We start from the raw sequence: 13,647 nt of genomic DNA, 5'->3' as shown, positions 1-13,647 counted from the left end.
GTAGTTCCGGGTTACATCCCTGCTTCCGGCGACAGTTTAGTTCAGGGGGTTACATCCCTGCTTCATGCAATAGTTTTAGTTCCGGGTTACATCCCTGCTTCCTGCAATAGTTTTAGTTCCGGGTTACATCCCTGCTTCCTGCGACAGTTTAGTTCCGTAGTTCCGGGTTACATCCCTGCTTCCTGCGACAGTTTAGTTCCGGGTTACATCCCTGCTTCATGCAATAGTTTTAGTTCCGGGTTACATCCCTGCTTCATGCAATAGTTTTAGTTCCGGGTTACATCCCTGCTTCCGGCGACAGTTTAGTTCCGGGGGTTACATCCCTGCTTCCTGCGACAGTTTTCGGCAAGGTGGCCGTGCGGTTAAGAATCGGCCACAGCCCAATTAGGCCTTATGAAAACTACTATACTATATTAAATGGAATTCCCTCGTTTGCTACTCGTGCACGTAAGATTCAAAAACTTACAACAAGTAGTAGTAGTAGAAGAATGGTTTGGTAGCTCTTCAAACAACAAGCTATTTGGCACCGGAGGTAAAAAAGATATCGCCAGCAGGTCTCAATTATTCTAAGTCTCAAATTTATCATCACCCACAAAGGGCAGATGATCTCGGATGTCCAGCCCGCTGAAGCTGGCTCGAAAGAAGCAGCGTTGGCATCTCAAAGAGACGAAGTGACAATGAGGGACAGGTGAAGAGCAGCAGAAACGAAGACACTCGAACAAGAGGTCGCTTACACGGGACATCGGCCGCCCTCACGCGAGAGACAGAGAAGGGAAATGTAAGGAATCCTAACTACATAATAAATTAATGAATGCAAGGAATCCTGCCTACATAATAACTTAATGAATGTAAGGAATCCTACCTACATAAAAACTTAACCCCCACAACTGGGACCCGCAGTCTGACACCGCGAGCTCAGCGGTGGGGCGCTCAAGAACAATGCATCCCTAAGAACACGAAGTCCCATAGGACTTCTGACAAGCACAGACGGTTGCGGTTGTTTGGCATTAGGCCCAAACCGTGTGTGAGAGCATTACATTTAACTCGTCAGAAGATATATGCATAACTCTAGCAAATATACATCCTTAACTAAGAAATCACAGCCTCACTGAATTTGCAGGTAACATAAAACTATAAGTTATTATGATGTACACACCAATTATTATCCCAAACTACAAACAAATTTTTTGCTCATCTACATTTCAACATTAATTTCTGAAGGAGGAAAAATCTTAGCTATTCAAATTTAGAAGTGTGAGTAAAATGCAAGACAAATAGACATAAAATCGAAAGCACCTGCTGAGAGCATCAGTTCAACACACAAGAAAGTCGCCAGCATCCATCCACCGAATCAGAACGCCTGGCCCACGATCTAAGCGCCTGGCATTAAACCGCCCGGCTTGAAACCAGCTCACGATCAAAGCACCTGGTATCAAATCAGCCCACGATTAAACCAACCGGCATCATAGCAGCACACAGTAAACCGTCTGACATCAAATCAGCCCAAGATCAAATGCCCCAGGATCGAACAGGACAGCAAGAACAGTTGCACGGGCGCAATTGGGCACTGGACACTATGCATGATGGATGTGTACATGTACCTAAAATTTATTTCATTCGAATGATAAAAAAAACCTACACATGTCTGGAAACACACACACTGTATCAAGCTATGCTGCTAGGAACGGATTTTGATTCATTCATGGGTTTCCAAACAAACATCTTGTGATGCTAAGTTACTATCGCTTCTTTCACGAACCAGCGCACACTTGCATTAGATGTATGGAGCATCAGAGACCATCAACATTTTTTGAATTGAAGTCGCTCTCAGGTGAAGTCGGCTCATCTTTAACTCTGGTCTTGATCTCCATCTTTACTTCGACATCAGCGCCCTCAGGAGACGAGGGCTCCTTCCTGGCGTCCATATCCATAGGTTCTTGCTTGATGAAGTTCATGACTTCAGTTTTTTCATTAGGAAGAGTAGCTGATCCACTAGTGGTAGCAAGGACAGAAGAAGAGCTTGTCATTGTGGAGGTACATGGCGAGGAAGACTGTAGGCTCAAGTTGTTGCTGTCGGTAAAAGCAGGGCTGGACGAAGCGACTATATTAGGAGCTTGAGAGATGTGTGACAGCGAAGTGTTTGAGATGTCACCTCCGCTGCACAATGCAACTTTTAGAGAAGCAGAAATAGGGATGTTGGGGACATTCATGGCAGTTGAAGTGTAAGGTGGAGGCGCGAGCTGCTGCCTGAAGGAGTTGTTTACAGTGGGAGCCATGGTGCATGCGCCTCCAGGGAAGATGGACGTGCAAGATGGACCCATCAAAGAACACGATGGAATATTACCAAGAGAAGAGTGAACTGAAGATGCCAGATTCAGAGAAAGGTTCGTATTACATTGTAGTGATGAGGAGAGATTGGCTGGTAACGTTACGGTGATGGAGGAGCTGTTGTAGACCTTCTGCTGCTGCAGAGGGCTGCTTGGCACCATGATGGGCCCCGCCGCACCACCAAGAAGACCAATGGGAGCACCCCCAGCGTTCATGGGCTTCACCACGTCAGAACCCGTGGGTCTCACACATTGTTGTTGTTGTTGTTGTGATATGCCAGGATTGTTCAATGTTGTGAGGCCTGAAGACGCAGGGAAAGGCTCTCCTGAGTGTGGCCCCACAGCGGCGGAGTTCACAGAACCGATCATGGACTGGGGCGAGGGATCCGGCTGCGGAAAATTATGAGGTTTGTAAGCATTTCTCGGGCAACATGGCGGCTGAATTTGCTCTGTATGAATAACTGAGAATTGTCAATATTTGGGAATAAGAAGAATATGAAAAGTTTCATTTAGGGTGGGGTGTACCCATTACATGGACACATACAAGGGACAAGAATGACTCAGGGATACGATATTTTGCTTTCAAATGAAAAGTCTGAAACTAAAATGACCTTCTACGGTGTGTGTAGCCAAAATAAATATATTGATGAATCTGCTGCTTCTGAAATCTGTGTGGGCACCAGGCCTTATTACCTGGTCATGACGGTCTGCTAATTCCCGTTTTACTTGCTCTAGTTGTTGTAACTGCCTCCACTCCTGTTGTTGCAGCTCTTGTTTTAGCTGCCTAATCTGTTGTTGCTGCAGCTTCAGTTGTCCTTCTAACTCCAGCAGCTTCCACTCTTGTTTTATCTCTTGCACTATCAGTTGTATCTCGTGCTGTTTCCAATGTTGTTTCAGCTGTTGTTCTATCTGTTGAATCTGTTGTTGCTGCGTCTGTTGTAACTGCTGCAGTTCCTGTTGTTGCAGCTCTTGTTTTAGCTGCTTAATCTGTTGTTGCTGCAGCTCCTGTTGTTCTTGTTGCTGTTGTAACTGACGCAGCTCCCAATGTTGTTTCAGCTGTTGTTCTATCTGTTGAATCTGTTGTTGTTGTTGTTGTTGTTGTTGTGTCTGCTGTTGTGCCTGCTGCTGCTTTTGTTGTTGCAGCTGTTGTATCTGATCCAGCTGTTGTTGTTGCTGCTGCAGCTGTTGCTGTTGTTGCTGCTGTTGTTGTATTATCTGCTGCAGCTGTTTTATTATCTGCTGCAGCTGCGGCATCTGCTGCAAGGAATCTGCCGAGACAAAGAGCATTTACTATTTACTCATTACTGGAAAATTTNTTTGTAGAAATTTTGTAGCAGCTAAACTTATCAAAATATTGCAAAACTAAAAATAGTGGCATAGAGATCAACATTTTTACTATCTATTTAGCATAAAACAAGTTAATAAATCATACAATTACTACCTCTGAAAAATCCCTGAAAAAATTGTGAAAAATGAGATTTTTGAGATTTACCTCTGCTGAGGTTTGTAGTAAAAAATATTCGCCTAATAAAAAAATTGCACATACACGAAAGTTGCACAAAGGTGTTGAATTAAAAACATGATTGATGGAATTTGTATAACTTATTCCCCCCAAAATGTCGGCCATTTCTGCAAGGCGGGGTAATAAGGGATACCCATAAAAATGCATTCACGGTAGAACCTCAATTAGCAAAGGCTCCAGTTAACAAATAAATTATTATTAAATTAACAACAATAAATTATTATTAAATCTACCTCACTCAGCAAAAAACTTCACTTACCAAAAAATCAATGCATCATTGGTCATCACAAAATTGTGCAGAGAATTTCATAGATAGAACTGAGCACTGGGCAACATAAAATGACAAGTAATTAATCTAAACTTTGATTCATTTCTCCAAAAAATATGATGGTTGTCACTAGAATATTTTTTTCTGTTTAAAGTATGTTTTTTATGATTTTTTGACTTTTTATATAGATAGAAAAAATATTTTACATAGATATAAAATGAACATAAACTTGTTTATGAAATGTTTCATGGTAAGAAGTTATTGACAAAAAATGCTCAAAACCACCCCTTATTACCCGGTTAGATGGTACTGCCTGCCAGGCTGCTTGTGGGCAGAATTGGAATTTTTCAACTAACTACTGGAACACTATGGCTCCAAAGTGCTAAATTTTCAATGCATTTTGCAGCCCAATCATGCATTTTTGTTATCAATTAGATCGGAGTTAATTCATCTAGAATCTCACGGCTCCAAAAATGCCAGGAAAACTCTATTTACATCTTGAAAGCAAGATATATTTAATTGGGTAGGTTACTAAATAATATAAATATGTATCATATCACCATGGCACAGCGTTCTTTGTATTTGATTGTTTTAAGAAATAAATTTGTCAATTTTTTTACACAAGAGGGACACCTTGTCCTCTGCAACAATGTACCAGGAATCAAAAAATATTTGACATCACTTGTGAACTAGAAAAACGAAAACTTTTTAACACTATCAAAAGGGAGTTTGAAAGTAATACTTCATAATGGTAATCAATATGCTTAAATATGCATTCCGTAAACTTGTAGGGACATCGATATTCGTTATTTATTTTATTGTTCATTTTTTCCTCAAATAGTCAGCAGTCTAACAACCATCCGAACTTCTTAGAGATTGACTTTTTCTTACTTCGTAAATTCAGTTACTAGTCATTTCACTGCAGCTTTGTCCGCCATTTTTAACACTATCAAAAGGGAGTTTGAAAGTAATACTTCATAATGGTAATCAATATGCTTACATATGCATTCCGTAAACTCAGTCAAGTTGAAAGAATACTATAAAATTATTGTGCTTGTTTTCAATGACCTCAGCTTCTTTAGGTGGATTGGTATCTAAAAATAGCTTCAATGTTACAAGGCCAGCCAAGTGGGTAAACAGTTTCCTCATTTCCTCTGAATTGAATAGGCGTGACAGTAAAAACTATGTCAGGCAGATATGGCCAACAAGAAATATTCTAATTTCCAGAATTAAAATTTTCAAAAGACAAAGTTAACATCAAATTGAGGCTTACAGAACAGTACAGAACAGTTACCCAACTCCGACTCTGTTGCTCTCAGCACCCTGCACAGCTCTGCTGTCTCCAACTACCTGTCATCAGCAGCTCCCAGCAAGGTGTTGCTAATCCCTGCCCCCTCCATCTCATCTACCAAGCAGTCCCTCCCCATAGTGGCCAGAAGTGCCCTTTCCCAGCTCCACTCTGGATCACACCACCCATCACCTCTTTGGCTGCCCGTCACACCCCACCTCGTTAACCCCACTGGACTTCTGGTCTAACCTTGGACCAACTGCAGCATTCCTTTTGTCACTCCCATCCTTCTTTGCCATTCTTGGAGTGGACCCTCTGCTCCCTCCTCCTCCCCCAGAGCCACTGCCCTCACTGGGGCGATGCCAAGCAACAGATCCCGGCAATTAATAATATAACAGAACAATTTATTGAAGCATTAAGCGAAGAAAAAGAGTGAATCAAGATCTTAGGAAAAATTTTCCTTTCTTATCTGATTCTAGGCAGAGAGAGGGGACCTTTGTAGGGTCTAGCATAAAAATTTTTTAAAAGACAAAACCTCTGTCAAAAAATGAAAATGTAAGGAAAGAATGGCAGAAATTCATTTGAAACAGTTGTAACAGGCTTTCTCAAAAACAAAACCAATCTAAACTACAAACTTCTGTTTGCTTAATCATTATAAAATCACAACATGCTGGGCTGCAACACAAGTGTTAAAAACCATTTCTTTCACTCACATGTGGACTACTATTAAGGAAATCTTGGAGATGAACATGAAGCACAAGATATGAGAGAGTGCAGATACCAACATTGATGGAACATCAATATGATGACAGACTACTGATGATGTTCAAATTGGAGAACACACATGAAAATTGAACACGGCAAAAAAAAACAGAAAAAGAAGCATCAATAGGAAAAGAAATCATTGTTACAAAGACTAATAATAACATTGCAGCACATATGTATCATTACTATCCACATTTTAGCTAAATATTGTTGTGTTTTGTTTTTACTTCATGTCAAAGCAATAAAAATTAGTACAAAATTAACAGTTCTTTGTAGTTTTTGTGATTTTAAAAATTCATAGGCAAATCTAACTATTATGTGATAGAAAAAAAAACAATATCATTGTTGTAATCAGAGTAAAAAAATGTCATGAAGATCAAGTAACAAAATCAAAACAATTCTTTGAAAATATATTTTTTTGCAGACCTGTGCTATCAGTGGAGCTGTGCATGGATATGACAACCTTTTCACACAGCCTCTAGACAAGAAATATTATTGATCAATATTTTGGGTTGCCCAATATATAATTGAGCATCTAGGGCCCACATTGACAGGTTAAGCTATAGATTATGGGATGCTCGAAAGCTGGAAAATATATTGTGCAAAGTAGAATAATTTGTGTCCTCTGGGGGCAACAGTGAACAATATTTGCTCAGTTCAGACCTAGTTGTTGTTCAAAGTGGTTGTGTCAATCATGTGTCCTTCTAATGGCCACTGGAAGATATTTATTTCGAACTTTTTTGAGCTCTATTTTGGTCTCCCAGTTTAATGGGATGTTAAATGCACATATTACACTAATTCAAAGAAGTTGGAACAGTAGAAAGTGCTGATTGCAAAATGCTCTTAGTTCATCAAGTAATTTTTTGTTAATGACCCTATCCCCTACAATAAACCAGTGCTTGGAACACTTTTCCTTTTCTGCATGCCTCCCTTCTTTATATTATACACAAATATGACTTGCGGGGCATCAAGTATGACACAACACGATTTAGTTTTGTGCAACATGTTGACTCCCTGAAAGTCTGGCAGGGACAGTTAGCAAAGTATGGTTGTGTGTCTGGGGATGAGATTGCACAATTTCTCACTGCGGTTCCTAGACACTCAATATTACTGAGCAATATATAGTGTGGCTGCCATCAATATATTGTGCAAACAATATTGTTCAATAATATTGCATGTACTTATAGTGGCTGCTTTATACTTATCAGCATTGCTAATTTTTTTTTTGCTGGGCATACCAGATTGCAAGCCCAGATACCAGATATACAACACTTGGCAAAAATTATGGAATCGCCAGCCTTGGAGGATGTTCATTCAGTTGTTTAACTTTGTAGAAAAAAAGCAGATCACAGACATGACACAAAATCAAAGTCATTTCAAATGGCAACTTTCTGGCTTCAAGAAACACTATAAGAAATCAAGAAAAAAAAATTGTGCATAACGGTTAATTTTTGTGCGTAACAGTTAATTTTTTAGACCAACCAGAGGGAAAAAATATGGAATCACTCAATTCTGAGGAAAAAATTATGGAATCATGGAAAACAAAAGAACACACCAACACATCACTAGTATTTTGTTGCACCACCTCTGGCTTTTATAACAGCTTGCAGTCTCTGAGGCATGGACTTAATGAGTGACAAACAGTACTCTTTATCAATCTGCCTCCAACTTTCTCTCATTGATGTTGCCAGATCAGCTTTGCAGGTTGGAGCCTTGTCATAGACGATTTTCTTCAACTTCCACCAAAGATTTTCAATTGGATTAAGATCCGGACTATTTGCAGGCCATGACATTGACTTTATGTATCTTTTTCCAAGGAATGTTTTCACAGTTTTTGCTCTATGGCAAGATGCATTATCATCTTGAAAAATGGTTTCATCATCCCAAACATCTTTTCAATTGATGGGATAAGAAAATTGTCAAAAATATCCATGTAAGCTTGTGCATTTATTGAAGATGTAATGACAGCCATCTCCCCAAGGCCTTTACCTGACATGCAGCCCCATATCATCAATGACTGTGGAAATTTGCATGTTCTCTTAAGGCAGTCATCTTTATAAATCTCATTGGAACAGCACCAAACAAAAGTTCCAGCATCATCATCTTGCCCAATGCAGATTCGAGATTCATCACTGCATATGACTTTCATCCAGTCATCCATGGTCAACAATTGCTTTTCCTTAGCCCATTGTAACCTTGTTTTTTCTGTTTTGGTTTTAATGATGGCTTTCATTTAGCTTTTCTGTATGTAAATCTCATTTCCTTTAGGCGGTTCCTTACAGTTTGGTCACAGACGTTAACTCCAGTTTCCTCCCATTTGTTCCTCATTTGTTTTGTTGTGCATTTTCGGTTTTAGAGACATATTGCTTCAAGTTTTCTGTCTTGACGCTCTGATGTCTTCCTTGGTCTACCAGTATGTTTGCCTTTAACAACCTTCCCATATTATTTGTATTTGGTCCAGATTTTAGACAGAGCTGACTGTGAACAACTAACATCTTTTGCAACATTGTGTGATAATTTACCCTCTTTTAAGAGTTTGATAATCCTCTCCTTTGTTTCAATTGACATCTCTCGTTTCGGAGCCATGATTCATGTCAGTCCACTTGGTGCAGCAGCTCTCCCAGGTGTGGAGAGCTCTCCTTTGTAGATGCAGACTAACCAGCAGATCTAATTTGATGCAGGTGTTAGTTTTGGGGATGAAAATTTACAGGGTGATTCCATAATTTTTTCCTCAGAATTGAGTGATACCATATTTTTTCCCCTCTGCTTGGTCTAAAAAAATGACCGTTACTGACTGCACAATTTATTTTCTTGATTTCTTATAGTGTTTCTTAAAGCCAGAAAGTTGCCATTTGAAATTACTTTAGTTTTGTCATGTCTGTGATCTGCTTTTTTTCTACTAAGTTAAACAACTGAATGAACATCCTCCAAGGCTGGTGATCCCATACTTTTTGCCAGGGGTTGTATACCAGAATTTTTTTTATTATCCAAAAGATATTATTACCTCAAATTTGATTAAACTAATCAGCAAAAATGTTGGTTGGATCAAGAAAATTATTATTATAATGAATATTGGTTTGTGTGTGTTTAAATTCGCATTTTCCAAATAAATTTTTTTCAGAGTTTTATTTCCAAAGTTAACCAGGAATTTAAAAGCAAAGACAATACCACAAATATTCACAATATCTTTATGAGAGAAAATGTTTTGGAGACCAGCTCCATGGTAAGTTCATAACACAGATCAGTTCAGAAGTTCAGTCCTAGAAACACAGATACAATCAATTAGTAAAGTAAAATCCATGGTCATTTATTAAAACAGAAAGCAAGTAAATGAGACATGAAATGAACACTAGTAAATGGCCTATCTATTTACTATTTCAAGAAGAAAGGAGCTAAAGGCAGCATTCAGACTAGGCTCCTGTTTGAACATATACAGGGATTCTAAAATTTGTAGATCATTAACACCGGATGTGGAAGTAAGAACTTTAAAATCACTATCAAATACAGAGGTGTTGCACTGCATGGCAAGAACACGTAAAGCAGAATGAGGCCAATGTGCACTGCCCTTATGCTCACCCAACCTAGTATAGAAATTTTGTGATGTCATAACAATGTGCGCTGATGCGCACTGCGCACAACTATATCTGTAGACTAGTGACAAATGCATAAGAACAGAAAGGGTATCCTTATACCTGAAAAATGAGCTGATTCTAGAATTATTACCTAACAACACATGAAGATTTACATCCAGAAGGTATTTAGCAAATAAAACTTTAAATTCATTTGATATAGCCTCAGATGCATGGCCAAAGTAGAGGAAGAAACAGTGAACAACGTTCCTATTGCCACACTTGGGAACAACTTCAGTCTATTGCTTGGACATGAGCTTTTTAATTTGTGTTAACACCAGGTGCAATCAAAAGCCATTTTGTGAGAAGATACTGCACAAAAAATCAACTTCAGAGAGCATGGCTAGGAGAGTAGTGCAAATGCAAAAGTCACAGTTTATCAAAGTTTGGAAAATGGCTGGTGCTTAAGCCAGTAAATGTTGAGATTTTCTAAAAACAGATTTTGGAAACAGCTATTAGATTTGGTACCGTCAAACGGGGTAAACAGGGAAGGTTTTGAGGGTTTTTTGTTAATAACTTCTTACCATGAAACATTTCAGAAACAAGTTTAGGCTCATTTTATAGCTCTTTGCGAGAGCTATCCAATGGCATTTTCACAAAAATTCCATATGCTATTCGTCAGGTGCCAGACGCAAAATAAAACCGTCCCGATTTACCCCTGGGAATGAAGTAACCCAGGACACTTGCAATAAAAATTAATTTTGAAACATTTGAAGCATGCAGAGTGTACTCATCCATTACTAACAGTAATTTGAAGTCCTCCTTTTTCATTGTAGATGATATAGATATAAAATAAATGACATTTTCTGTGATTTTTACTTGTTTTTCCTTTATTGAATATATATTACCATATTCATTAATTACCGTATTATTAATGTGATATTACTGTATCCATGGACATGCCATTGAGCATTGACAACGACCTTGTCCACTGCAAGCTTCATATCAGCAGCCATATAGCATTTCTTCTGCATCTGTAAGCTTTGAGCCAAAGACATGAAGTTGAAAGTAAGTTTCATATGATAGTATAGCAAAATCTTTAATTTTTCAGAGTACATTATCAATTTTGTCCTCTATCATAACTATTTTAGCAATTGGCTCTGATAATTCTTTAAATTTAGAAGTGTCAGTGATAACAATAACGATTATAGCAATTACAATCAACTTATACTACTCCTTTGCCCTTATCTGGCTTTTAAGCTTCTGAAAAACTTGCTCTTAGAATAAAAAAATTTTTTCATTACCAACCCTCAGGAATTTATTGTCAATTTTCAAAGTATAGTTTAGCTTATCTTCATTTTCATGGTTTTAAATTGTTCAAATTTTCTCATCTGTTTTTTCTAGCCGCTTGAATTCCTTTTATTAAAAAGACCTTGCCAAAAATAAGGACCTTAATATTTGTAAGCCAGATAGAGGCAAAGGAGTAGTATTACTTGATTGTAATCACTATAACAGTAGCCTTACTAATCTTACTACCGACCCTTTTAAATTTAAAGAAATTACTTAGCCAATTGCTAAAATTGTTTTGAAGATAGAGGACAAAATTAATAATTTACTACAAAACTTGAAATTTTGCTATACTATCATTTGAAACTTACTTTCAACTTCATGTCTATGGCTCTGTCCCCGGTATTTTGTATGGTTTGCCCAAAATTCATAAACCAGATTTGAATGTGAAATGTCATTTCTGCCCAATTTTGCTGCTTATAATACTCCTACTTTCAAACATAAAAAAAATTTTTATTCCACTTTTGAACTGTTTTACCTCCAACAAATACACTGTGGACAAAACTTACATGTTTGTAGATCGCCTGAAGTGTTTTCACAATGTTCAGGAATTGACTATGGCCTCTTTTGATGTAGAAAATTTATTTACCAATATACCTTTTTCTAAAACCATCAATATCTGTCTCAATTCATCATTTAAAAATGTCAATGACCTTGCCATGGCTTTTAACTGCAACTTTTTCAAATCTCTCCTTGAATTATCTGTGCTAAACTCAATTTTTGAATTTGCTGGCAAGTTTTACAGATAGAGTGATGGTTTTAGGCATGAGGTTTCCACTCAGCCCTACCTTTGCCATTATTTTCCTGCGTTTTCACAAGGCTACATGGTTGGCCAATTGTCCGCTTCATTTCAAGCCAATTTTCTATAACCAATGTGTTGATACTTTTTTTGTTTTTAAGCATTGCTCTCATGTGGGTCTTTTCTTTGACTATCTTAATCTCCAACATAAATCTATCAAATTCACCATGGAGCTTGAATCAAACAATAATTTGTCTTTCCCTTTCCATAACTGCAAAGCTATCAAATCGAATAGCTATTTCCAAACTTCTGTTTTTACAAAATTCACCTTTACTGGCTTGAGCACCAGCTTTTTCAGCTTCTGTTCTTTTTGATCTAAATTAAATGAGATCAAAACATTGATAAACCGCATTTATTCTAATTTCCTAGCCATGCTTTCAAAATTTGAATTTTTGCATAGTATCTTTTCACAGAATGGCTTTCCATCACACCTGTTGTTTACCCAAATTATAAAGTTACAGCCAAGCAATATACTGAATTTGTTCCAATAATGTGACAATAGGAACTTTATTTACTGGTCTTTTTCCTACTTTGCCCAAATCTGGTACTTTGTCAAAGGAATTAGAAGTTTTATTTGCTAAATACCGTACCTCTCGGATATGAATCTTCATGGTTGTTAGTGTACAATTTTAGAAATGGCTTGTTTTTTTCAGGTATAAGGATACCCTTCCTGTTATGCATTGGTCACTAAGCTACAGATATAGTAGTTGTTAGTATAGGTTGGTAAAAGTTGTTCCTTTAAGCAGGTTTCATTAAAGACCAGAAAATTTGTTTTATTGACAATTTTCTTATTAGTTTTTTTAATAGATCAAACATATTTTATTGACACTGGTAAATCGAAAATCAGAGCACCGATGGACATTTTTATTTCTTTAACAATGTTTGAATTTCTTTAACAATGTTTTGAATCAATCCTTCATTATCAAGTTAAAAGAGGCATTAAGTGATGGAATTTGGATAGACATAGGTATAAAATTATGTAAATAGGATACTTCTCAAAAATCAAATTGTTAGAAATAATTAAAAAAAATATGCAGATAATCAAGAATTTAAATACCAAAAATTACTCTGAAAACAGTCTCAAGGTTCTGAACAATCCAGTAGTTTTGAAGGTAATTTAAGAAAGGAAAAATTCATTGATTTTTCACTTTTTGAAAGTGAAAACCACATTCACCACATATATTTATATGGTTATTTCCAAAATTTTCTCTTTTCAGCTGTATATATATATATATAACTTTCATTAGAATCAGAGGAAAAAAAATTTTTGTGCACTACCTATCTCTTACCCTACATAGCTATACCCTATGAAATTTTCACACTCTAGGAGATGACTTCTTAGCCAGTAGCTGATCTATTTCTGAATAAACTTATCATTACAATGTGCACCCTTCTGTTTTACCATTTCAGATTTTGCTTCATTCCCTTTCAACAGTTTCAAATTCAGAACACTTTTTGGCTCACTGGGCTCAGTATCTACTGAGGCTCTGAGCCAAAATGTAGATTCTCAGTATCTGAGTATCTACTAACACGTGCCATTCTCATTCTGCAAAGCTATAAATATACTAGAATCATGCATCTTCTTGAATGCGCAAGTTGTTTAAAAATATTTAATAATTATCTGAAACAAATTATTAGACATGGTTATGATATAATGCCATGGGTTAAGATCATAAATTCTACTACAGGAAGTTGAAACCAATTATAGGGAAATAGTAATAAACCATGTTGCCATTTTTTTTTAAATAAAACCCAGGGTTTT

The 13,647-nt window shown here is 37.2% G+C and overlaps 1 protein-coding gene across 1 annotated transcript in view; it reads right to left on the bottom strand.

Annotated features, from left to right (window-relative positions):
- Positions 1–823: 823 nt before the first annotated feature.
- Positions 824–13,647, bottom strand: part of LOC108670140 (polyhomeotic-proximal chromatin protein-like) — a 30,352-nt gene continuing 17,528 nt past the window's right edge. The window contains exons 6-7 of the mRNA XM_018157592.2: positions 3,021–3,595; positions 824–2,717 (exon numbers count right to left, since the gene is read on the bottom strand). Of these exons, the coding sequence (XP_018013081.1) occupies positions 1,791–2,717; positions 3,021–3,595 (1,502 nt within the window). The 3' untranslated portion in view covers positions 824–1,790. The remainder of the gene's footprint in view (positions 2,718–3,020; positions 3,596–13,647) is intronic.

Source organism: Hyalella azteca, unplaced genomic scaffold (genome assembly GCF_000764305.2).
Source record: "Hyalella azteca isolate HAZT.00-mixed unplaced genomic scaffold, Hazt_2.0.2 contig16177, whole genome shotgun sequence".
Lineage (NCBI taxonomy): Eukaryota > Metazoa > Arthropoda > Malacostraca > Amphipoda > Hyalellidae > Hyalella > Hyalella azteca.
Note: the sequence above shows the minus strand (reverse complement) of the source record. Positions and strands in the feature narration are given on the sequence as shown.